This window comes from Ostrinia nubilalis, chromosome 7 (genome assembly GCF_963855985.1).
Source record: "Ostrinia nubilalis chromosome 7, ilOstNubi1.1, whole genome shotgun sequence".
Taxonomy (NCBI): Eukaryota; Metazoa; Arthropoda; class Insecta; order Lepidoptera; family Crambidae; genus Ostrinia; species Ostrinia nubilalis.
This window is the reverse complement of record NC_087094.1, coordinates 6,916,081-6,943,158: the sequence shown is the minus strand read 5'-3', so window position 1 is coordinate 6,943,158 and position 27,078 is coordinate 6,916,081. Positions and strand designations below refer to the sequence as shown.

The window sequence follows — 27,078 nt, the reverse complement described above, 5'->3', positions numbered from 1 at the left end:
TGGGGCAAGATGATGCTTGATAAATTGCATAGTTGGCATCAATTGAAATTAGTAAATGATTAAAATTTTCTTGAAAACCAGTTGTCTCGCATTTCTAATAAATCTATACTAATATTATAAAGCTGAAGAGTTTGTTTGTTTGTTTGTTTGTTTGTTTACTTGAACGCGCTTATCTCCGGAACTACTGGTCCGATTTTAAAAATTATTTCAGTGTTAGATAGCCCATTTATCGAGGAAGGCTATAGGCTACAACAACATCACGCTACGAGTAATAGGTGCAGAGCAACAATGAAAAATGTTGCGAAAACGGGTTTTCACGCGTACGAAGTCGCGGGCACAGCTAGTGTTATAACATAAGTAAATCATGAGATAGATGCCCTTAAAATGAAACGTATAGGTGGTATTCTGTAATCCATATCCTTCAGATTGCAACCGCACATTGCTAGCCGTCATAACCCCATCGTACCATAAAACCAGGTGCGGGATCATTTAGGCATTAATAATGATAAATTCGTGTCATTAATTTGCGCGGATTAGTCTCGGGGCCGAGTGCGCGGGCCCGATAACCAAATATTAACTCAATTAGTGCGGAGACGCGTCGGCCCCGCATTCAAATGTAGCTAATCCCGGAATGCTCTACACCCATCTGCAGGAATTAGGAACGGACGCGGGGAGTTTAGATAGCAGACTTGTCGGTCCGGCTATTGTTGCACAGCTTTTTGATTTGCAACTGCTTAACTGGATTGTCTGGATGGACAATGACTTTTCAGCCTTTGGACAATTATAGCTACGTTATTTCTAATTAGGTACAATACTTATTAGTTTTTTCTATATCATCGGCATATACCTAAGCTCCTGGCTATTGGTACAGGAATAATAATTACAGTGCCCCACCACTGAGAGAGGAGATATGCTGCGTAATAAGGCGATAGGATGGCAAGTAAATATATTATTGGATTGAGTGCGTTAACTATCCTAGGTAGGTACTTGCTCGTAGATATGAAAAAAATCATTTAAAATAATTTGTACAAACTGCAGTACCAGACTGTAAATAAAGTCATTTTCCGCGAATGGGTTTTTCTTTAAAAAAGTTTTTTTTTGTTTTTATAAGAGGCTTCAAAAGTACATAGCACTTTTGTTTGTCACCCTAAACTTAATTGGCTTTTCTGTTCAGGCTGCGCATATTTGATGGATGCGTCCGTCAGAGCGCTAGCGTCGCGTCACCGTCAGCGCGTGCGATCTGTCATTGCTAACAATGCATTAGTCACTGCAATTGGCTACTATTAATTGGATTAACGCAATTAGCCTACCCTTCACTCCGAACTAATACGATCTTCCTATTAGCCGGGCGTTATCGGTGATTACTGGTTGGTTGTTGTGTAGGGTTTTAATTAGGCTCTAAATGATTAGGTGGCTCTCATTAAAGTGGACATTTAGGTAGAAGTTTAGGCCAAACGTCACAGTATGGCTAGATATTTAGATTCTGTAATAAACGAAAAGTTATTCTGCAGATTCCTGAAGTGACCTGAAGTTACCTCACGATTAAAAATCGACCCATAATAGCTTAAAATTGTATTTGATCACTTAGAACCTAAGCTTAGAACCTAAAAAAACCTTATTTCATTTAAAGTCTGCGATTTCATTAACCACTAATTAGTCGATTCTGAAGAAAGCATACTATCTCAGGTGGGTATTGTTTGTTCATTCAATAATTAATTAAGAAACAAAACGTGCTAATTACCTGTCTTCTTACGAATTAATAACGTAAACAATGAATAAATAAAACTTACTCAGAAACATTAGAAAATAATAACAAACGAACATCTAAGCGTTCCCCAACTTCACAATTCGTTTCACAATTCAGTCTATATTTAATCGTTTTTACCAACTCAAAGTCTTTCAAAATTATTAAAATTCAATAAAACAAACATTCGCAACTCAATCCGCGAGAACAAGACGGTTCAAGCGAGTTATTTGACATAATATCGTTAATTAAAAACCCTCTTTGTGGGGGAGGTAATTAGGTTCGGATGCTCTGAATGGGCCCTTTTTCTGCTCGTTACGGTGAAACAAAAGCGAAGAAGTAAACAGACTATTCACCGAGGATTTGCATAGAACGACGACTTGGAGTTGGTGAGATTTACGAATTTCGTACAATTGCAAGAATCCATCAATTATGTATCGCGGAAGGGTGAAATGTCCTTTAGGGTTTGTAAATAAAATGGGATGAAAAATTACTCACAGAAACAATTTCTAGTTTGCTTAGCTTTGTTTTCGGGATTTTCCGATTGTACATTGTTTTTGATATCGAGTTTTTTTTTAATTTCTCCTTTTTCAAGGCCCCATGCCTTCTGGTGGCCGAAAAGCTTTGAATTAGTGTCATGAAAACTTCTGAAACGTTTTGATAAAAAAAATTAATACCTATTTTGTTAACTTTTTAGAAAGCGACAAACAAAATTAATATAATATTTTTGATATCATAAAAAATAAAAAACACAATCTTCTTACATTTTTTTTCTTTCCTAGGAAAATTCTCAGTTTTGTTACTTTCATTTTTTTTTAAAACAATTTCAGCCCGCCAATGCGACCGGTCTCAAGACGTCCCCCTCTTTAATTGCGGCATTGTTCCGGCTGATTTGATTCTGTATCTCTCTATAGGGCACAATCATAATAACGAGCTTAGCGGCCGCAAATACGCTCGCATGCCGCGTAACTGAACTTTGAGATTGGTTTTTTAAAGAAAATATTTTAGGTTAGGTTCTGTTTAGAAACAGAAATATTCTTTTTTTATTGCATGTACCAATAAATATCTTTTTATTAATTTTTAGGATAATCTGATATTAGGATCATTTTTAAAAATGAGAAAAAATAAACCAAACTGCCATCTGACAATATGTGCCTCGCTAAAAATAATTAACTCCTGAGGTACAAAAATTAAAAACGCAATATCTAATTAATATTTAGCTTATTATACTTGCTCGACCTACCTACCTACTTATTCCGATTTTTGTAAAATTATCTCACTAAACTTTTTTGCTACTTCTTGTCATCTAGACTTCTATGATCTGAGAGTCTACTCTATTAGTAGGTAAAACCGAGAAGCATCAGTTGCTTGATTTACTTGAAGAATGTACTACAAGAGTAACAATTAGTCAATGGTGTGTCATTTGATTTAGTTTAGACTTCACTGACCACCTATGCGATCTTCCCGGTGATCAGTTACTACCGGCTGTATGCGGTGCGACGTGTCACGAACACTCTTTCCCTGACAATTTCGACAAACAACAACTTGCCTCTAATTGTGTTTGCGATTCCTTTAGAAGGCCCTTTTGACTCCGCTCCAATTGTGAAAACTCGTTTAGAAACGACGTTAAATACGACTGAATTTCAGATAATTAACTAAGATTACGCTCTTTCTCAGTATAATTCGCTTTTATTACTCAAATTTGAGGGAAAGCTAACACAGTTTTGATATTACAATTTGAGTAAAGCCTAAAGAATTAAATTAGTCTTTAGTAAAAAATTTTTCTATGCATAACAAGGCAGGTATTTGACTGCAATCGCACTTATTGTTAAAGTCTATGTATCCAGACTATGGCTATGTAGAAGGACCCGTGTTAGTAATTCTAAATTAATAACAAGATCTAAATTCCTATGAGTAGTGTAGTAATACTAATACCTCAAAATAAATCAATTATTATTGTGAAATCGGATATGGTTCAGCCAATAGTAAATCGGATTCATTTACCGTTGGCATTGTTATAAAAACAAGCTTTCAAGAGGAGAGCGTATCTTTACCTTAAAGGCCGGCAACGCACCTGTAACGCCCCTGGGTCTGCGGGTGTCTATGGGCGACGGTAATCACTTACCATCAGGTGATCCGTTTGCTCGTTTGCCTCCTATCACATAAAAAAAAAAAAAAAAAAAAAAAAAAAAACAATAGTTCAACCACCGTGCGAATATCGAATATCCAGTACTGAAAGCCTGATGCAAATTCGGAAAACCCTATTATAATCTGCATTGCACACCACTGGACGCTCTTTTCATTCGATGCCTTTTGTTAGCGGATTCAATTAAGTTTACAACGGCGTCGAGGTCAGTAAATAAAAACCGAAGCCTCCAAAAATTGGCACGTAAGTAAATCAAATTCAATAAAGTGCATCACAATGGGAGGCCAGCGCGAAATGACGATTCGACGCGTCCGGCGCGCCAATCAGTTCGGGGACTTGTTAACTTTACACCTTTAGAGTAGGCGCACACCGTTGATTTTTCGTCGGCCGATAGTTTAGTCGGGCAGTTGATCAGTATGGGCATGTACATGGGAGTGCGCACATTACCGATTCGATTTGGCCGATTCTTCATACAATTTGAAATCGGGCACAACTATCGGCCAACTAAAAATCAACGGTGTGCGCCTACTCTTATACTGCTTCGGACACGTGAAAATTCAGTCGACCAAAACCTCTTACTCAAAATTATGGCACTGCATGTATTGGAGGGGTTAATTATAAGGTTTTAATTTACATCTCTTGACCGAATTAAATGCCTAAGATTTCAAGATTTGTAGATACGAAGTAGGTAGGTACTTAGACATCTATACTAATATTATAAATAAATGAAACTAACGCCCGTATTCACAAACGATACTTGCTTTTAAGTGACGCAGCAAATGGAACGCACAGCGTTGAATAGAGCTCTGTGATTAATTCGTGTGTCACCCTGTGCGTCCACGCGCACTGTGAGACCTCATAGTAATGTTTGTGAATACGGGCGTATAACTTGCTCGGAAGTTCTCCAGTGCATGTCACTAACATAAGTTACAAGGCGAAAGTGAATAGACACTTACAGGGCAGATATGTACCATCCTAGACTGCATCTCACTTAGCACCAAGTGCGATTGCGGTCAAATAACTGCCTTGTCTAGCATAAAAAAAAAACACATTCAAAAATATTTATCGGACTTTCAGGGACTAATTAAGTGAAGGTCACAAAATATTTCTTGAAACATTTTTATTAGTCAATCCATGATTACAATAAACACGCAATCTAAATTACGTAAGTATTTATTCTCAGACGTTACTGTTGTTCTATACCTTGAAAAGACATTATTAGTTAACCCTCAAATGTTATTTGATATAAATTATAGGCGTAATTTTCTTAAACAAAGGGGTCGTAAGTACCCATACATATCTATAGCGTCGTAGGTTAAATCCAACTGCAATAGCAATCTGATTGAGCGTACCCCTTCTTATTAAGAATTCCCGTCCACCTTCCACGTCTCGGAATTAATCGCCCGAGACTCTCTCTCTATTAAAGTTTCTTTGCGAGTTGTTTAAGAGCTCCCTAAAACTCAGATAATGTTAAACATTCATTTAAGTGCGCAGTCCAACTTTCAAATCGCCGTAAATCTTATAATACTTTGGACGTTTAATATTCATATCACTGACGCGGCCCAGGAGAAGCTTGAAAGTGTAGGACTTTGTAGAAAATTACGTATTTTACAATACCCGTTTAAACTGATAAGATATTCTTTGATATTTGTATATAATTATTGTGTTTTTACATTACAAAAAATAAGATAGTCTAAACATTAGTAGATACCATAATATTTAAAATATTTAATTAACGTGTTCTTGAAATTACAAGGTGTAAGAATAGACTTAAACATAAACATACTTATCAAAATCTGTAGTCTTTAATTACTACTACTGCTACAACCATAAAACCCATAAAATAACTGAATAGAATCTAAAACTAACCAAAACAAAGCTATCAGACATTACAACTCGCTAATTCCAGCTGAGTTCCGCAGCGGTATCTAAAGGCCGGGCGCTGAGCAGCCAATGTTCATATTAGGTGCGCGATAAAATAAAATTTGAATGGCATAGCTGCCCCATTACCATTCCGGCGCGATAGGCCCCGGGGGCACTGGCGGGTTAACTTGCTACGGCCCGCCCGCTACGAGCCTGCAAACCTCGTTGATGCAGCATTTACAGGTTAACTCGTGTTTTTGAGAATAGAATACTTTTTATGTGATATTTAATTCTTTGTGTTTAAAATAACGAGAAGAAACGAATGATATTGTAAAAATAAATCAGCATTTTATTGTTAGCGTTGGCTTTACATTTATGAAAGTTTTCCTATAAATAATACGAACTGTTGTACATTTGTTTACGCACTGCATAAAATTAACTACTGGCGTTTTATATCCCTATGAATACCGTTTGATTGTTTTCCAACGACCTAGCCAGTGTCACTCTATATTGTCTGACAAAACATAAAATCGGGCGCCGTAACCGATAGCCATAAAAGGCTCAATGGCCCGTCCATAATAAACTCATAAAATGGATGTAAAAAAGTAGGCGAAAGCTTAAAAATTTCCACTTTTAATCGAGTATCTGGTGCTGTAGAGGCTACTCATAGGAAGTATAAAGCAATTGCGGGAAGCCGCCAAAACACGTAGCTCGTTCATTCGAGTCGTTATGTTAAGGCCAGAGCTTGTGGATCTTTGGCACCCCAACCTTTGTACGTCTTTTTGGAGTTCGCGGAGTAATAGAAGGGTCTTATTAAACTGGCCGGGTTAGCTGTCTGAGCAAGTCGTTCTGAGGTCGCCGCATCAGCGGTTTGGATACAATCTCTCCTCTCATTTGTGGGCTATCACGACGTTAGTGTTCTTTCGAGAGGTGCTGAACACTAATCGTAAATGTTACATAGTAATCATTATGCGGCTGCAACCTAAGGCCTGTGGCTTTAAGGCACCTAATCAGAGATGAAGAAGACAATGTAGAACAACATTGTATCAAGTTCCGTTTTGAGATATGAGAAAAAGAAGTATGTTTGGCTGCTTTACTGCACCCATTTTACTGTACAATTGGATCTATTTTAAATACTAGATGACTAACTGAACTATATTTTATCACTAGCTTCGCTATATCAACAAAATACTTCGAACCGAAAGAAAATTTAGTCCACTCCATATATTATTCATTCATCTGATTTTAAACAGCAAAGACGCAAGTCTCGTGGCCAGCCGCCCGCCCAAATCGTGTTCCCGTCCGTATTTAAAATAAACGACTTTTATACACTTCGCATATTTTCAAAAGTCGGCGCTCCGGGCGTATTATCACAAACTCTGATCCCCTTACATGAATAATTAGGTGTTTCCCGGATTTATCCCTGTCGTTATCGGCGGAACACGCGTTTAAAATTCGCGAAGTCATTCTTTTCGCTTTATTGAGGATAATACGTCTCGGCTTGGATGCGATTCTGATTAATGCGTTTAGCCCGAACCAGTGCAACTTTGTCAGAGATAGCGGAGAAAAATAAAGGGACGTGACTCGACTAATTCACCTTTTACGAGAGGTAAAGAGTGATGGCACTTCTTTCCTTATTTTTTCTGCCAAAGAGTTAGCACGATTATGCATCCACCTCCTTTTAAAAATGTGGTTTATATGAAGAAATTTTTAAGACATTCTTCTTTTGAAATTTAGCCTGACAGAAGAGATAGTAAACTGGCACGTCACTCAGATAATTTTCTAATTATTTTATTGTTGTTTTCTTGAAAATATGAAAAGTAGACTTCTTTTAGCATTGTGTTTTGGTAAGTTACAATTTAATAAAAATAATTTAATTTGCGCATTATCAAAATATTTCTGAGTCTATCATTGTATTTCAGTTTTACTATTGAGTGACGGTGCATTGTCGGAAGGTGAACATGATATCAAGAGGGGCGTTTATCCCTTCATGGTAAGTCTACGTATCGTCATAATGTGCACGAGAAGTTCTGTATCTGTGTGTGAAGCTTGGGGATTCCCCTCATTGAAAGATCATTGACAGATTTCTTACATCTATAGCTGACAAGACTGTCCTGAACTGCTCATAGGTACTATGTTAAAAATATTTAGTCGATTGCGAGTGAACGAGAAAAGCAGATATTTCGTGAAGTTTGTAGTCGACAAACTAACTTTGTTTCTGTGATTCAAAGTTATTTTAGCCTATGTAACCACCATACGCACGCTTGAGTAGTACTAATGCTACTTATCAGTCTTTGATCTATTAGAGTTAAAGTTCCTTTTATTTTCATAAATTAATTTAGGATAAATAAGCTAATAAGACGTTTGTTTATTGTCCTAGGCCTTCCTATACTATCCTGACGAGAACGTGGTAGAAGCAACAGGCGAGCGGTTCCTCCGCGGGGCCGTGTTAGTCAAGCCAGAATGGCTGGTCTCATCGACCGTGGGGTCCATGGTGGTAAACGGGGTCCCACTCGGCTTCCCCCGCAAGACTTTGATGGCGAGGCTTGGCACAGTGTCCATTGACGCTAACTTCACTTTGAATGAAGACGAAGATGAGCAAGAGAGAGAGGTTAGTTTAAGATATTGATTAGTTTATTGTATTTTCAATTTTGTCACTTTTTGTTGCAAATATAATTAACTTTGTGCGTTTTATATTGTGTGTATGCTGGGCTAAGTAGTTTGGTAAAGGTAAAGTGGAAATAAGATTAAAATTACAAAAATGTTTTAAGTTTTTATGTCTTCTAGGTGATACAAATCGTTCGACCACACAACCACAGCGCGACACAGTGGTGGCAAGACGACATCAGCCTGCTGAAGACATTGTTGCCTTTCAATGTGACCACCGCCGTGGCCATCGCCACCATACGCTCGAAGCCTGTCGATGTCAGCAGCACCTGCTTTATCTTAGTGTTTGCTGTAAGTGTATTTTAGTACTTTAGTATTGTCACTTTCACTGATTGGGATTTTATTGGCGGTCATTATCACATATTGATTTCATTGGAAACATAATTTGTATTTCTTTCCAGAAAAGATATAGCAACTCCACTGAAGAGAAGCTTCTAATGCAACTCTACGTTGACCCACTACCAGCCTCCATCGAAAACTGTGGCCAGCACTTCTCTGAGGCAACCATGCTGTGCGCCAATGATAGCGATGAAAACAAAAATGCAGTTTACGATCCTGAGTTTTGCCAAGTAAGTTAAAAAAAATCCACAATTCGATTTAAGTTACCAAAGTTATTATTTAAATTTTTGTCACTAGTAATTTATGCTCAATTTCTTTTATTTTTCTATCTACAGGGAAACAGCGGGGGCCCTCTGGTTTGCGAGAACGAAGTTGCAGGAATCCAGACGTACATCGAAAATAACTGCAAGCAACCACATCTCTACCAACTGCTGTCCACTCGAGACAATTTCATCACGTGCGGCATCGAAGACAAATGCAACGAAGAGAACTGTGGAAACATGTGCATGCTCATCAACAAAGACGACCCAATCGTAGACGAGCCAACGACCCCAGCTGTAATGAACTTAGTCTCGGCAGAAGTAACGACGGTGACCGAAGAAATAACAATCCCTGTTCATACTTCTTCAGAGAACACTTACGATGATGAAGTTTCTACACAGTCGCCTACACTGACAGCTGCGACTCTAAAGAGAATAACGGTAGATACTACTACTACCACAGCTACTACTACTATAGTCACAACAACAACGACGACTACTACTAGTGAACCTTCAACGTCGACTACGAGCGAAGAAACAGAGGAGGTCTCATGGCCTAAAGAGAAATATCCAGAACGTATGAAAGGTTTTGAAGAGGAAGAAAATAAAATTGAAAGAAAGACCAGCGTGGAAGCTCAGCGCCAGGACGTAAAGGTAAAAGCGAAGCGGAGCGGCGCTGCTGAGAGAAACTTGTGCTTATTCCAAAGTGTATTTAGTCTGTTCATTTTGGCTAGCTTGATGTAATTTTTTATTTGAAAATAAACAGTTGTTTGAAAGAATAGTAATGGTTTAATTTGTTCCAATTCATAGATAGGTAATGATTAAGGCTGAGTTGCACCATCCTACTTTAACTTTAATAAACGACAAGACAAAAATCGGTCGAACTCCACGCAAAAACACCGGTTATCGTTATAATTACCGTTAAAGTTAGGTGGTGCAACTTTGCCAGTAGATAAGTTACCTATAGCCTGACCAGCCCCCCTAGACAAAACGCACTTTTTGATCGAATCGAAAATCGAATCCGTCAAAACTCCATACAAAAAAGGGGCTTTTCGACCACTTTTCGACTGGTTTGCGATTATAATTTGCACTTTGTCTAGACCCACAGGAACATAAAAACCCTCGCCATGTTGCGGAAAACTAATGGTACTAATTTCTTTTAATGGCAACAGTAACTGAAAACTTTATTGACATGTCACCTTGCATGTCAGTCTATTGCTGTCAAAGTGTAAACAAACTTTATTTTAAATGTGCGCAATTGATTTTGTGAATTAAATTGCTAAAATATTTTTATAGTCGTGAAAGAAAAGTGGTTCACAATGTGTTAAAGTATTTGTCGAAGAGAAATACTAAGGGTTCGGACAATATTTTTATTGAATAATGTTTCCGACAAAGGTTGTCAAATTGACTGACATGTTTATCGTATAGTACAGTCCACTATGAAAATTAGCTGTGGTTTGTTTCAACTACCTATTTTAAAGTTTTTTGTCACTTTCTAAGTGTTGAATTTTATGGAATTGGGAAAGAAGTACCGAGTTTGAAGCGTTCATGAGCAGACATTGCAGTTGAATATTCAAGTTCTGAATTTGATTATTGACGAATAATAAAATAAATCCTACTAACTCGATTGATGGTTTCATTTAATTTATTTAAACCAGGTTACCTATAATAATATTTTTTCGTTAATTTATGAAAATATCAAATTAGCCCGTAATCCAGAATCCTGATACATAAAGTTAGCCTATTAATTTAACACAGGTACGACTGTACTCAGTGTTGCACTATCAAATGCAATTGACGCGCCTCTATGCCAGGGTTTTTATGTTCCTGGTCAGGCTATAACATATGATATAACACAGGCTGGGTTGCACCATCTTATTTTAGCTTTGACAAACGTCAAGTCTGCCAAAATCCATACAACAAAAAACACGGGTTATCGTTAGAGTTACTGTTAAAGTTAGCTAGTGCAACTCAGCCTTAGTGGAATCTGTTACTAACCCCCTGATTCACTTAGGAATCTAGAGACCTTTTAGAATCTATTTTGGAGTAGAGATCTTTGGGCCTGACAGCCCCTCCGCTAAAACTCGCACGTGTAGGCACGCATGTATCGAAAAATAGTAATCAATTTTTAGCCTAGGCGCAGACCATCGATTTTTGTCGGTCGATAGTTTATTGGGCAGTTGATCAGTATGGGCATGTATGGAAGTGCGCACATTGCACTGATTTGATTTGGCCGATTCTTCATACAAAATAAAATCAGGCCCAACTACCGGCCAACTAAAAATCGGTGGTCTGCGCCTAGTCTAAGCGTCTTTTAAAATCACTGTTTTACTTAAGCAACATCTGATGCACACAAGACGGAGTGAGTATGGCAAAGTTTCGCGAATAAGTACAATTAAGTAAGGTTGCAGGCTTAACGCCTCCGCTGCTCTAATAGCATTAACAAGTTTCCAGACCGTATTGAGCGAATATTTGTACACGCCGCTACTTAGGGTACTTTCGGTGGGAATTTAAGTTTAGTGAAGATGGTGCATTGTTAGTAAGAAAAAATGGTAGGTATTAAGAATGTTGGCCAGATCTGGGTTTTATGAAGTAAATACTGTGGTAAATATAAATAGTGAAGAGGATAGTTTTCCTCTGAAAACTGGTGAGGGAGGGACTATTTTTATCGTGACTTGTTCAAGGTAGGTGCAGCTTTACAAATAGTGTGTCAGTCAGATTACCTTTGAATAGGGCTCTCTCGCTGTGAATAAGCAACTTCTCGATGGACTGATGATCTCAAGAAAAACTGTCAGAATCGTTAACAACACACGTCAAGAGACATTCCAAGAATCATTCTCGAATTTGAAATTGTAAAAACTTTTTTCTATAATATTGACAGATTGTATTGGTTCGAACTTGTAAATTAGTATTTAATTTTAAATACAGCATAGATTATAAACTTCAGTCTCAGGTGTAATGTTACTAGTGAGCCAGGACTATGACTGCTACCTATCGAGAGCTATTATAATATCTGTTACAAATTCGCGGCGCTGGTAGGACCACAATTAGCATATCGGGTGACGGCGGGTAATCCCCGGCCGCCGCAGCACGGTACAGGACGAAGTTAGGGTTGCCAGGCTTATAAAACTTAACCCTTTTACTGCCCACATAGGAGAGTCACAATAGTTATACAATCGGGCGCGAATATGTAAGAAGTACTTAGATTGTCTAACTGCTAAGATTAATAAAGAGCTAATTATGTAGACAATTATTCGATCAATCAAAATAAGTATTTCTTAAAATGAAATGCAGAAAATCTTGTCTTTGGTACTCTAAATATAATAATACTACAGTCCTACTCCAATCTACTGTTTAGTCTATGGTTTAGTCTGACGATTTATGCTGACTGATCTTTGATGGAGGTAAAAGTCTAGCACAGTTAATGTCCAGTAAATAAACTGCTAAATATCATAAAGGTAAGCTTACACCCTTACATGTTGTATTTGATCAGACAATTATTCAATGAGCTACCTATGTTTGGCATTATCCAGACGTGTGGTAACCCTACACGTAACAATTTAAATTTTCACCCGCGCTACGGGACGGGACAATTTACATTTTCACAAGTCGCGGTTAAGTACACTTAACTTGGAAGTCTACGGACCAGTAATTTGTAGCAAAGTTTTAATCTTGGGGAATGTGTTTAATTTATGCATTGAATTAATATGAAGATTTATAAATTAGTGGAGGCGCGGCCGGGCTTATCATAATACTGTAATTTTGTTCAGGCAGCCTTTGTAGGCAAATTAGTTTCAACTTAATCTCCAATCAAGTACATAATATTGTTTTAAGTTAGTACTTAGTACTCGTATAAATAAGAGAATATAATTATATTAAAGTTCTAATTTGACGACTCCTTGGTCTGATGGTTCTCTTGCTTGAATCATACGATGCATGGACGAATTATTATCAGCCATTGAGTTAGAGCATTGCTTTTTCTAATTATAATGTTTATTTTAAAGTAACCATACTAGCTAATATTAACGTACAATCTCTGATTAGTTAAAAGTTACATAATTTAGATACTTATTTAACTTTCAACTAGAACTAATAATGAGTCTTAATTGGACTATAAACGCTTCAAATTAAATTAGAAAAAAATAAATCAAGTTACCATAATGAAAACAATAAAACAACTAAAAACGATGCATGAAAACTTCAGCAACCCATAACATGAAGCTTATAAACTAAGCCATACAAAAGTCCTGGTAAATACTTAAGCAAATTTGCAAGTTGCCAACTTTGAACACCTCCGGTGTTCGCTTCGGCTGTCGACGATTTCGTATCGACGCGCTTAAAATATCAAAAAGTTTTAAGAACCTTCGGCGTCAAGATTTGAGTATGCTGGGCGGCAAAATGCAGAGAAATAGTCGACAAGTTTTAAGAATAGTTCGCCCTCAGAACATCCTCAAAAAAAACTTTAATGTTGGTATAATTTCAGATCTAATATAAAACGAGTGTGGCTTGATAAAATAAAAATAACAAAAAAGATTGAAATCTGTAAAATGTAAGAATTACTTATCTAATGTATAATTTTATTATTTTCATGATAAGCGTACTAAAAACTTTCTGATCACCATTTGTTTTATTTAATCTCATGAAAACTCTAATGTAGGACTAGTAGCGTAAAAAGAATTAATAAATAGGATGAAAGAAAGAATTGATGAAAGAAATGAATGGACGTTTACAGTTAAGGTATTTTAATTAATTTAACCTTTATGCCAATAATATCTATCGCCGATATTATCTTAAAAGCGAAGTGGGGTTTCTTCCCGAAACTCAAAGTGCACTGAATCGGAATGTATCTTAATACGACTCGATGTGTTTAAATTCCGAATAGGGAGCGCATCGGAAAACTGTTATGCATATTTTAAAATAGTGGTGTCCAGCAATCGCTCTCTGGAGTTATCGATAAGTCAATAATCAACACATGTTATGAATGCTGTGAATAGGTACTTTCTATTGATAAATAAGTACTACTATTCATAGTACAGTCGTCTACAAATCAGACATTTTGTTGAAGATTTGCACCAATGACAACCAAATAATTACGATAAGTACATGGTGTTCGAATATTGTTAACATCAAAGCTCGCACATAAAAGTATTGATAGATATAATTTTAAGACTCATTCATAAAATAATTATAGATCAAAATGTAAGTTTGTAATTGATAGTAAGTAGAGTAATAATCTTCCAAGAGAAAATTTTAAGAGAAACTTAGTAAGTATCGATAACATCAGGTGGTCGATATTCAAACTTTAGAAAATTAGCGCATCCCTGAAAGTTAAATTTACTTACAGCGGATCCAGGAATGAGAATTCCATGCCAATATCTCTTTGGGAACTTTAAAATGTTTTATGATATTCTTGAGACGTGATAACGGCGATTCTTGAATACCCGCTCGATTGAAATGAATATAAAGAGGCTGCATTTGAATTTATTTGAGGTGTAAGAAGGAGTAAGTTGTCCGAACAAAATGAAATACGCCTGGTGGCTGCTCAGCGGCAAGCGCCGTGAACGGTTTGCTTGCTATTGAGTTAAACCATGCAACTTATAAAATGGAAGAATATCAGGTAAAGTACCCAAATATTTGGGAGATTTATAGAATGCCTACATAAAATCTATCTATGTAAAAGCGAAAGGTCACTAACTGACTCACTCATCACGAAATCTCAGAATCTACAAGTGCGAGGAGTCTCAAATGTTGCATAGGGGTTCCTTTTAGAAAGTAGGTGCTCACTAAGACGGGATTTTGCAAAACTCAACCCCTAAAGGGTTTAAATGGATCCACGCGTGTGAAGTCCCGGGCGGCCACTAGTGTACCTACAAATATAGGGGTTCTTAATACGTGAGACTTTACTTTTGTATGTAGGACTACAAATTATTAACAATGTTATCTTAGTAGATATTCTTTGGACTATTTACTTTGGTTTAATGAAATACTCACCTAGACATAAAGGATCCCCAATAAGGTTAATGAAATAAAAAAATGTAAGTTGAAAAAACAAACATCGTTTTCCCAGATGCGTTTACTTTTCATGAATCCTACTTTCCAATTAAAAACAAACAGTGTCTTCATTTAGAAATCCGTAAGAACTCTTGTTTATATCCTTTCTACTAATTAACTTTGCCTTAAGCAATTGCAGTCATTAGAGTTAACAAACAAAAGGAATTAATTCAACAATCTCATAAAAAGAAATAAGCAGTTCATAAAACTTTTAATAATTAAAACTCGAATAAAAATACGTGGCTCGTGGGTGTTGGTGGCCAGTGTAAATAGGTCTTTATTGTTTTGACGCGTGTTAGCAAACTTGTAGGGTTGTGTTGGAGGAGGGTTTTTTCAGGGCTCTCGAAATAGTGGTCGGGGTGTAGGAGTCATTTTCCTGGATGGATCCCCCGCCGGAGGATAGAAGAACTGACAACTGTCGTTAACTCATCCTGACCGGGCATTAAGGAGTGTAAACAGGGAGTTGATCATAAAAATAATAGCTTGCCTATTTATTAAAATAGCTTTAAAAGAGGGCACCGTTTTTTGTTTTTGATTTTTTTTTCAGGAATATTTTGGGATTTCAATAACAATTAATTCTAAATGTAGTAATACCTAGGAAAATGCATATCACATCTAGATGTAGATTCCATTATCTAAGTTTTCTAACAAATACAATTTTATTCGGTACTATCAAATTTTGTAATTTTTGCAAAATTTCGCTTGAGGTTTTCTTTTATGTAAAAGTAGAAACTTGTGTTAGAAAACCCCGCTCTCCATACAATGGCTTACATGATTTCAGCATTTCGACTATTTAAATTCAAGGCAAACAGAAAGCTTAGTTGTAGATAGGAACTGGACGGAAAGCTTTATATGTATAAGGTTGTACCGAAATCTTAAACACGTAATTTGAATTTCTCATGAAGCTCAATCGAGCAATTTTACTATTGGTTCTGTTCATAATAAAAAAGGAAATCGATCGTGCACACAACAAAAAACTTATCTGAGAATAACCGATCATCAAATCCGCCGACAGAGTCTGTAGGCAATTTTCAATCTCTTTCCTATTTGTGACAGTAATAAAGCGCCCGGGAAAAGTCAACAATCAATTTTGTATTTCAATTTATTCCCAACCATCCTAGTTCGTGCGGTGATAAGAAAAAGAAAAACGCGTTCATTGAAAACGGAAATTATTGCAAGAAGCCATCAGTGGTGTGCGCCGGCTTCCTACGCTGTTTTCTTTTTTATTTTCATTTTTTGCCGAACGGTTGCCAGTTTTGATTTGTGGCCCGTCGCGTCGGTCGCCCGCCATTTTTCACGCGTCTCATTGTGTAGTTCTCGCTTGAGGAGACCGGCTGTGAAGTTTGTTCGCGCGACTCTCACACCTTTATTTTGATGCTATTTGAATACCGGTTCAATAAACTGTTGTTTACTCATAAGTCATACAGCAGTTATAACATCGATTTATTTACAGAAATGTAGCTTTATAAGGGTTCTTAAATAGGTTACGATTTCTTATATGTATAGGTAATTAGGCTTGCTTACCTACCTTCAGACTTACAGAAAATTTTGTCACTTACTTTCACTGGGAAATTTCTGTTCATAAACAGCTAAATTGTATATTAATCTATGTTTTAATAGAATAGTTTAAAAATAGACATTATAAATCTATGTACTTACCCCTTGCTCGATGGACCGATGTCATCAAGAAGATAGCTGGCAGTTGACTGGATGTTAAAGCAATCTTTGTTGTGCTCCTCTCTTATAACCTTCTTAGCTTACGTCCGCAATGAAAATGGATCTTCATTTCTACCACATGATAATGACCACTAACGGCACTAACTTTTGTCAACAAAATATCCTTCGGGGGTTTGTGTAGGGTAGACAGTAGTTTATCAAATCAAACCACAGATTTAAAAAAGCACTGATTGAGAAATACCTGTATGTAACTCTCTTCTAAGAATCGCACGACCCTGAAAGCACCTTGATGGAAGGTATTACCTACTGACTTATGAGCAAAACCGTAACTTTATAATTCCTTGTTTACTTGCAATTACATACACAAAAACCGCGAAAATCGAAAGAAAACGATCACTTGAGTATTTCCACAAATCGTTGTTATTGTGACTGTGTTTGCAGACGAAATTAAAGATGGCCTCGATAACAGTTCTATCAGTTGCGCGACAATGAGGCCGTGGTGGGAAATTGGGGTGATTTTTCTCCTCTGTGCACGTCCGGAGCGTCAGCATAGAAAGTGGTGTCAAATGTCAATATTGTGACAGCTGATATCAAAGGTCGGGTTCCAGTTTTGTGTCGAGTATTGTTGCTCTATCTTTAACCTTTAGTTGTAGTGATGGCAGATGTACTGACGAAATTAAACATGGCTTTGATAACAATGAAAGATGGTGGTAGAAGACAGAAGACTGCGATTAATGTTGACCTACTTCTTTATAAATATTTATTTATTTATTTTGGAAAACCAGTTAAAATTAATGTTATTTAATAAAATTAATGTAATAAGTAAAATAATAATTAAAATTAAATAGTTAATAACTGGTGTTTAACTTTTAAAATACTTAAACAGTTGTTGTGAATGTGAGGGTTTACAATGCAGACAGTACAATCGATTTCATTCCTGAATCGCTCGTAAAATAAGTTACGACCGATGGGAAAACCAAATGTGGACTTTCATACATTAAGATCCGTGAGAATCCAATAAGTAGCGCATAGTCGTATATGAGTCTTGTAAGTAAACGTATTAACGACTATGTATGAAACTATGAGGTTAATTATACTGGAGCACTGCTTTTTACCATTAGTGGAACTATACAAGGCGTTTAGTTAAAAGTTTTCCCAGCTATCACGTGAGCTAATTTGAACTCTTTAAATACTCGACATTAGCGTAACTAGTGTTTCAAATACGCACACACCAATATATATAGAAGGTATTAAAAAGAAAATTCAATAAAAATAAGTGTAAATTTAATGAAAACGGTAAAAAGATAAAAGTATCTTTCCCATCAATTACCATCAATAAAAAGATATTTGGTGTATCAGATTGTAGATAGTAAATAAAAGTGAATTTTATCAGACTTCACCTGCCGACGGTACCACAGAGCGGCGCAAGGTGAACTCCTGAGGTGCTATCAGTGTGTTCGCGGTCGACATTTTATGCCCGATACGACCTTTCTGGTCTCCATAATGGTGCTCTCACAACGAGGACCTTTTCAAATTTCCGTTCACCTCCAAACATGATAGCGGTTTTTCTTTCATTGACTATTTTATTGTCACATTTTGTTGTAATCGGATACTAAGATAGGTACTTTATCGCATATAAAATGTGATTTATAACTGAATAGGGTGGCAATAACGTAACAATCATTCAGTTATAACCCTGGACTCATTAGATCACTAGTTTTTCCTGGAACAAAAAGGTCAAAAGATTTATAATTATTTTTTTCTTTCCAATGTTCAACCCTGCTACAAAATTCAATTATTTACTTAATTTAGAGTTTTAAGCTTCAAAATTAATTAAAAAAGATATATTTTCTGTTGATAATCTTGCAGTGCTTTATTTTACAGTGATTTGCTTTATAATATTATAATTAATATTTGCTTTTTAATTTAATTTAGTCCAAAAAATATTGTGAACTTTGTACACCCCTGTTCGTTAACTTCCTCTTAGGTTTCTGAAATAAAAACGCATTTTTCCGTCTTGGTTCATACTAATTATGAAATTATTATGCTTAGATTTAGTTTTAGATTAGACATGGGATATTGAAATAAAAATCTTCATAAGTTTTGAACAAGGCTTTAATGTACTACATCTTTGGTTGTTATCATTGGTTAAAAGAGAACCTGACATAATGAGTGGTCTTCATGCTAACAGGAATGCCAAGATACAGCCGACACTGAGTTTCATTACAGTTTACACATCTAAGGGAGAGGACACACTGTAACATCATTATTATAGTTAAATGTACTGTAATATACACCAATATCGCTTTACCCAATAATCGTCCTTAATCCAGATGAAAATACTGGTCAATCTTCAATATGCTCACTCCCTTTCTAATACACATATTATTATAACAGTTCAGATTTAACATACATGATTAAACGACAAGGTCATGTTGACAACTGTACCTATAAATGCAGAAAAATAGAAAATCAATAGACAATACACGGATGCCTTCAAATATCGCTAAAGAAAATTAGAATTTTCATTTCGAGTCAGTACTTTGACGTTTCAACCTTAAATGACAGTTCTAAGAATCCGTCGCACAGAAACTTGCCAGTATAGTAGAAATGGTAGATCAACTTGATAAAATACTGACTAGAAATAAAAATACAAGTTTAATTTGAACTATTTGAATATAAACACTTATCCACATTTCGCTATTTAATTGAATATTTATTAGATACAATATTCTACTTAAAGTGAGAGTTTTATTTACATAAATAATACAAACATTATAACAATGTTTATAGTAAACTTAACAATTAATATACAATATAGATACAAAACGAAATAACAAATGAGTTTTAAGTATGAAATAAATATCATTTCTTCGAAACGGCTTAGCCAAAAGTTTAAAAATAATTATAATGTAAAAAACACATGGAGTATAATTATAATATCCAAGTTTGTTAAATCAATTTAGGATTAAATTGGATAAATAAGTACTATTAGGAATCCATAAGTAATTTGACTTCTAATTAAAAAAGGTATAAATAAACAACATTATGTAGTCCACATAAATATTTGTACAACATAAAAATCATACAATAAATCTAAATTTAAAAAAAAAACGAATTTTATGTGTCAAGAAGTCCTAAATATTAAAAAGAATGCTTGTACTATAATACATTACATCGATAATAATAGTGAATGTCTTAATAATATTTACACATAACATTTATTATTACATACTAGGATATATTTCATCGCTCGTGAAAGTAATAAATCAGGCAGTCTTATAACCCGCGCTTGCCTTGATTGCGGTAAAACTTAGGACACACAAGAAATGTAAGCCCAAAAATGCTACAACATAGAAATACATTATCTAGTTGACTCGATTTCTTTAACAGTTTCTCGACCACATTCCATTTCAGCAGCTTCCAAAACACTGCGCGTGTTCCCAGCTTAACACCATCAACCAGAAATTTAATTTTAAACACCATTCTTCGCACATCGCTCTTACACTATACAGCAAATTGCCTGTTCTGAGATCAAGGTATGAGATTTTACAACTAAACGTAGGTCCGTAATGGAACTAGATTTGCGCATTTTGAACAATCACGAAGCTAGTTTCATTGCTGACGGTACATTTTCCTAATTACATTCTCGAGGGTTGGATCAAAAGTGTGGATATGCCACGTAGGTATAATAAATGTGAACTAACTACAGTTTGGCATTCGCAATTATTCTACACAGAAGCACTTTGTCTCCGTAATGTCTGTTTCTGACCGTTCGCGTCACTAGATGGCGTTTTCGGTTAGTTACCACGCGCACGCTTAGTTTTGGTACTTAGCGTACGGGTGGGCCGCGTCTCAGGCGCGATAGTCAGATCAGCTGGACGCAGAAAGACCCAGGGGCTTGAGGTGCGGGGGGGCGGCGAAGGGCGCGGGAGAAGCGCCTGACATGTTGTTGTTGAGGTCGCCGGCGCGGCCCGAGCCGTTGATCATGCCGCCCATCGCGCTGCTTGTCTGTGGAAGAAAGTTTCTGTCAGCATACAATGATCCCTTGAAACATTATTCTTAACAGTCTCATCATTCAGCTTTATGGCTGTTTATTAGGCACGCAACAAAGAACGATCTCCCGCTTTTTTAATCCGGTCGTCAATAAAATCTTCGTCTATCGGTTTTTCTTATTTATCGAATATACATAGGTATAGATAGGACATGGCTTAATTACGTGAATTCCAGTAAATACTATTGCACAACTCTTTCAATGGAATCCACTGTATTCCAGGTAACCTCTGATATTTGTAAATACTCCAGCTTTTTGTTTGTGAATTTCCAGAATCGAACAACAAACGATTGGGAAAAACTAATAAGTAGCGATAAATAAAGCTTCAATATTCAAACGGGGCCTTGGGCTAAACTTCTAAGAAGTACCTAATACATATTGCTTTCTGACTAGGGATGTTATGGATATGTAGTTTCGGTTATGGATATGGTTACGGATATAGGAATAATAATATACCGGTTCCGGTTACGGTAACGGATATTTCTTTATTTCGAATATCCGAAAGTTTAGGTTACGGTTACGGATATCTGTGCTTTAGAATGCAATTTGCAATAGTTGTCCAACACGGTTCATTCATGGCCGCATACTTCACATCGAATAAAAAGTAATAAAAAAAATTTGATACTAGATGGCATTACAACGTTTGTCGCACTCACGTAGGTAACCCTCGGCTGTTATGCCTTTACATGTATAATGCTATACAAAAAAAAATTAAACTGCCTACATAATTTCGGATATCTGAAAGTTCGGTTACGGTTACGGATGTCCATAACATCCCTGTTTCTGACTAATTAGTTATTCGATGAAATCTGAATCAGAGGATTTCTAGAGAATTGTTTATCTGTCTCTTATTTTTGCGAAAAGGATGACATCCGGAACAATTTAATTAGTAACTAACGTCAATAAATAAGGGAAGGCCATGTTGGCGAAAATGAGGCGCTCCTCGTAGTCGTACTCGTAGAGAAACTTACTCCCGCACAGGTGAAACTATAGTTTCTTAGGTTATCCATAGTCTGGATCAAGACAAGTTAGGAATAATACACACCAGTGGAGAAGGATGGTCTACCGCTTCAGATGCGAGCCTTACGTATCTAGGCCATGTTTGCTAACTCGAGGCGCTCCTAATAGTCGTACTCGCAGATAATCTTGTTGTGGCTCAAGTAGAACTAGTTTCCTAGGCTGAATTAAGGCAAGTTGGGAATACGAGTACATACCGGTGGAGGAGGAAGGTGCGTGGTCTGCCGCTTGAGAAGCGATAGCGGAGGCGGGTTGTAGGCCATGTTGGCGAACACGAGGCGCTCCTCGTAGTCGTACTCGCAGAAGAACCTTAGACCTTATTCTCGTACAGATAGAACTAGTTTCCCAGGTTATCCTTAGCTAGGATTAAGACAAATTAGGAATAATACACACCGGTGCGCGCGGTGGAGAAGGATGGTCTACCGCTTCAGATGCGAGCCTTACGGATCTAGGTCATGTTTGCCAACTCGAGGCGCTCCTCGTAGTCGAATCTTGTTCTCAAGTAGAACTAGTTTCCTAGGCTGGATTAAGGCAAGTTAGGAATAATACACACCGGTGGAGGAGGAAGGTGCGTGGTCTGCCGCTTGAGAAGCGATAGCGGAGGCGGGTTGTAGGCCATGTTGGCGAACACGAGGCGCTCCTCGTAGTCGTACTCGCAGAAGAACCTTAGACCTTATTCTCGCACAGATAGAACTAGTTTCCCAGGTTATCCTTAGCTAGGATTAAGACAAATTAGGAATAATACACACCGGTGCGCGCGGTGGAGAAGGATGGTCTACCGCTTCAGATGCGAGCCTTACGGATCTAGGTCATGTTTGCCAACTCGAGGCGCTCCTCGTAGTCGAATCTTGTTCTCAAGTAGAACTAGTTTCCTAGGCTGGATTAAGGCAAGTTAGGAATAATACACACCGGTGGAGGAGGGAGGTGCGTGGTCTGCCGCTTGAGATGCGATAGCGGAGGCGGGTTGTAGGCCATGTTGGCGAACACGAGGCGCTCCTCATAGTCGTACTCGCAGAGGATCTTGTTCTCGCACAGGTAGAAACGGTCGCCGACGCAGAATCTGCAACAATTAGGCCAGTTATAGGAGGCATACAAGTGGGTTAAATAAACATACCATTCTTACATAAATTATAATAATGTTACAAGTACAACAACAGACAAGCCCGAAATTAGATTTGACCGAACTAGAATTCAATCTTAAAAGATAACTAACTTAATAAGTAAGTATCTTGTTGCATAGCATAATCATCTATCCACCATAATATTTAATTAAAACTGACATGGAGAAATACTAAAGAGGGAAATGAGTGGGCTAATAAGAATAGAAATGTTGCGATAAAACCAACCTAATTACTAACGTAAGCTCCATATTGAATTCATATTTATAACAATGCATTTCATGCGTCATATTTCTAGCTAATTGGGTCACTCATACGCCATTGTAACAGAATTCTAAATGGCCATGCAGACAACGCAATATCCTATTACACCCGATGCACAAGTCTGATTCAGTTACAGAGTGGGCTGGATCCAGAAAGATCCAATTAACGATTCTTCATGGAACTCATGACTAGCACTAACAACCCACGCGCATTATACCATCGAGGCCGGCTCTGCGTTAATCAAATTACTATACCCCATTTACGTGCGCTGTCTACAGTGAGCAAGCCGTATTGATAATCTGCGACGGTGCGATTTAATCGGGCGAGGAAACCAGTGAAATGTCTGAAAAGTAAAATTTACTATCGCGAGTTGAAAGGTCAGCGTGAGCCAGGAGGCGCGATAACGTCACGCGAGCGCGCATCCCTCAATGTGGCAAAACAAAAGGTATCGCCTTCGACTCGCCGGCATAGTCGCCAGTGGCCGCCCGCCGTGATAAGGCGACCTTATCTCCCCCAGCCCCCGTCTTCCGCCCCTAGCTTCGGCCACCCTGCCAACTCTTTTGTTTCACTTGTCACAAAAATTAAGCGCAATAGCTCTGCTACAAATGTCTCTTTTTTAAGGGGCCAATTTCCACCGCAACTCAGTCGATTTCGCCGCTCTTAATTAACTTTATTTCCTGTTCTCTCCGTTCCCGACTTTTGTTTTTTGGGAGTTGTCCTTTTTATTTTGCTATTTTTTGTCTGCAACCGCGTAATGGAAAAGATGTAGAACGAAATTTTAATGACTGCGCAAGTAAAGCTTTGTGAGGATGGCTATTGTTTCGCGCGATAGCGTCGCCGAGTTTGACGGTTTACGTGTCTATTGACTGCCCCTCCGCGTTGAGACAATAGCGTTTAGATGCAAGCTTTTCGAGATTTCACAATCATTAACGTCTATACTTTTGTGTAGATAGACGTGTTATCTTTTCATTGCTATTTACGTGTTTTAACACACAAAGTTCCAGCTCCTTTAACGTTAAAAATTTGTGACGAATTATACAAACAAACCTTTCTATTGAATCTATGTCAGTGCGATGATAACATCAAAACCTACCGCTTTAAAACTTGACAAGTCAAAGCCTTTTAACAATTTACATATTATAACTATTAGTAAATCAAAACTTTAATAGCACCACACACGATTTATCAAACGTACCTAATTTAAGTTCTTTTTCTACGTTTCCTCAAATCAGTCATCTCCAATGTCACAAAGCTCAGCTCTAGTCTCGCAGCTAGGGGACAGTTAGCTCCAGTCGGAGTGATTTCATTAATTCCTAGCGTTCCGAGTGGCATTTCCACATCGATCTCCACATTTCCATGCACAACAAAGTTATGAGCGTGGCTCGGCTGAGAAATATCGTGTGCGTCAAATTTTCCGCTGGTGGCGCAGCGCGACGCACGTCTGACGGCACACGCACAGCTCAGTGAGAACAGTTTCTTCATTTTACTTATTCTATACAATTTGCGTCTAGATGAACGATTTTTTAGATAATATTATTATATCATTCTACTAGTAGAATTGGGATTCGAATAGCATACTATGCAATCATTTTACGAAAGCTAAGTTTTGTTAATTATGAAGGTACTTACAACTTAAGCTAGTAGGTATGGCAGTAAGTAGTAATAGATAGTTTTTTACCGTTTTGCCTCTTATCAAAGGGGACGATTTTCGTTACCATTATAACTTGAGCCTTGAGCGATGTTAGAACCCTAGTAGCGTAAAAGCTCTAAAAAATCTGCCCCTAAAGATGATACAAAGCACAATACGTCACCAACTCTTCAAACGGCTGTCCTTTCTCTATGAGCTATGACAAATGGTCTGTCTTTTCTCCCTCAGCTGCGGCTCTCGGTAGGGCCACAGCGGGTCGGCGCGGAAGCCGCGGGCGCCACAGATTGCCACTAAATTATTTAGCCGTTTAGCGATATTCGCCCGTGATATCTGCTCGCCGCCACCATCGGACAGCCTGCAAATTGGATTCAGATTTCTGGCGGCATGGAAATTGATTTGTACGTGATATTTAATAGTTGAACTGCGCGGTATTTAGCCGTCACGAGTGTGTTGGACAAATACTGCGTGCGATTGCTGATGTCAATTGTTAAAAAGGATAAATATATACGATGTAAGTAGATACCTATACCTACTTGTGAAGTACCTAACTCGTACTTTGTCCCAACGAACGTCTTTTTCTCTCTATGTACACCACATTATAATTAAAGACCTCTCTTCACTGAGGTGTAAACAGCTAGGTGTAGGTTTGTCAGCTGTGACAAACGAATTTAAATAACTATCTTGGGACATAGCAGGCTTTGATAAAATTCCATCTGACTGAACCATATTTGCGAACTGACTCATGGAGTCACTAGATTTGTAACCCTTGTTGTTGCAAAGCACACGATTCGTTGCGATTCCGTTCTCACATTCATGAAATCTGAAGCTGACAGACAAACATTTAACCTTCACTTGATAATCGAAACCATTTCCTGCCTATCTAGGTCACCTCAAGTTATCAGAACTGAAATCTCCAAACCACTAGAAATAGAGCCACCCTTATCAGATATTCAAACAATTGCTGTAACAAGAGAAGCAGTGTCTAAAGCGTTTACTCAACAGTTGAATCTGGATCGGAGGGGTCGTCGAATGAATATATAATTGAGCGTCGCGGGCCAGGACCTTTCGCCTGGTGTATAAACCATCCGGCGCGCGCCAATCTTCGCGCCTCTTTATTATTTAAGCGGACGCAGGTTGGAAGATTGTCCTCGCGTGGGAACCGGCCTATTCTGAACGAACGCCTTGACTGATGATCACCTTTATTGCAACTTATAATAACAGCATGTAGGTCAAAAAAAATCAACCGTTTATGGAAGGAGATTGCTACGAACTTGGTAGAGAAAACGGAGAAGCTCTTGGCCTGCATCTCACCTGATGATAAGTGATGATTAGAGCGACATCAATTCACGAAATGCACTAAAAATGGAAGTTAGAGTTTTTTAGACAAATGAAAAATCATATTATATCAAATGACAATCAATTAACACAGTTTTCTACATGATAGAGCTATAAATTAGCGTCGTTTACTTTCTTGATCATTATTGATATTACGAAGCAGCTAATTGGTTTTATGATCATCAACTAATCTAATACCAATCCTTTTTGATATGTGCTGCTATATAAAATGTTTAATTCATTCAATTTTTAATCCATACAACCCAAATTTCAGGAACAAGATCCTGACAATGAAATAAACAAAAATGATTCTTACAGCGAAAATTCACTTTTGTGTCACACCTGCCGAGTCCGACATTTCCGATTCTACAGAATAAGGCCGCACGTGTGATTCGGTGACAATTGCCCTGCACTCTACAATTGGATTGAATAAAATAGTAATCAATCCGTTCCAAAATTATGGAAACGGGGACTGGTCCGGACGTTTTATATTGTACGGACCTGATTAAACGAAGATAAAGAAATAAATAAAGAAAGGCAGATTTTTTAAGTTCAATAAAAGAAGATTGAATAAAAAAGTGACTAAAAATATTCGTAAACTATAGTTTCACATTTTAATATGTATAGTGGACTTTTTATCGATTTTACTTTTTAGATATCGTAATAATTGTTGCAAAATAGGAAATTATACCAAATACATAGTCAAGCCTTCGTGTGCTTTTATTTAAAACTTCATTGCACACAATATTGAAGTAACTTATATGTATTACGGTGAAAGCGAACCTCACACCATATGGCATTCTCTTCCAGGTAACCCTTTGTCTTTTTACCAGTTATTTAACATTATCTTTTTAACCAAATTAGCTATCGATAAGTCTAAATTCATCCAAGTTAA

General features: G+C 37.4%; 2 protein-coding genes across 5 annotated transcripts in view; one reads left to right on the top strand and one right to left on the bottom strand.

Annotated features, from left to right (window-relative positions):
* The first annotated feature begins 7,497 nt into the window (after positions 1-7,497).
* Positions 7,498-9,798, top strand: LOC135073573 (uncharacterized). Its single transcript, XM_063967742.1, has 6 exons — positions 7,498-7,600; positions 7,676-7,746; positions 8,134-8,364; positions 8,541-8,711; positions 8,822-8,989; positions 9,095-9,798. Exons 1-6 carry the CDS (start codon positions 7,567-7,569, stop codon positions 9,761-9,763), a joined length of 1,344 nt encoding a protein of 447 aa, XP_063823812.1. The 5' UTR covers positions 7,498-7,566; the 3' UTR covers positions 9,764-9,798.
* Positions 9,799-18,844: 9,046 nt separating this feature from the next.
* LOC135073176 (LIM domain only protein 3) overlaps positions 18,845-27,078 on the bottom strand; it is a 98,628-nt gene continuing 90,394 nt past the window's right edge. For all 4 annotated transcript variants that reach the window (XM_063967247.1, XM_063967246.1, XM_063967248.1 and 1 more), the window contains 2 exons: positions 22,728-22,878; positions 18,845-20,758 (listed from right to left, as the gene is read on the bottom strand). In XM_063967247.1, the coding sequence (XP_063823317.1) occupies positions 20,621-20,758; positions 22,728-22,878 (289 nt within the window). In that variant the 3' untranslated portion in view covers positions 18,845-20,620. The remainder of the gene's footprint in view (positions 20,759-22,727; positions 22,879-27,078) is intronic.

What these genes read in the sequence shown, in the direction of transcription:
- LOC135073573 (XM_063967742.1), top strand. Translation starts at nt 7,567, where the DNA reads ATGAAAAGTAGACTTCTTTTAGCATTGTGTTTTG. An exon ending in TCTTTTAGCATTGTGTTTTG is followed by an intron (nt 7,601 to 7,675) that starts GTAAGTTACAAT and finishes ATTGTATTTCAG; the next exon opens with TTTTACTATTGAGTGACGGT. An exon ending in ACGATCCTGAGTTTTGCCAA is followed by an intron (nt 8,990 to 9,094) that starts GTAAGTTAAAAA and finishes TTCTATCTACAG; the next exon opens with GGAAACAGCGGGGGCCCTCT.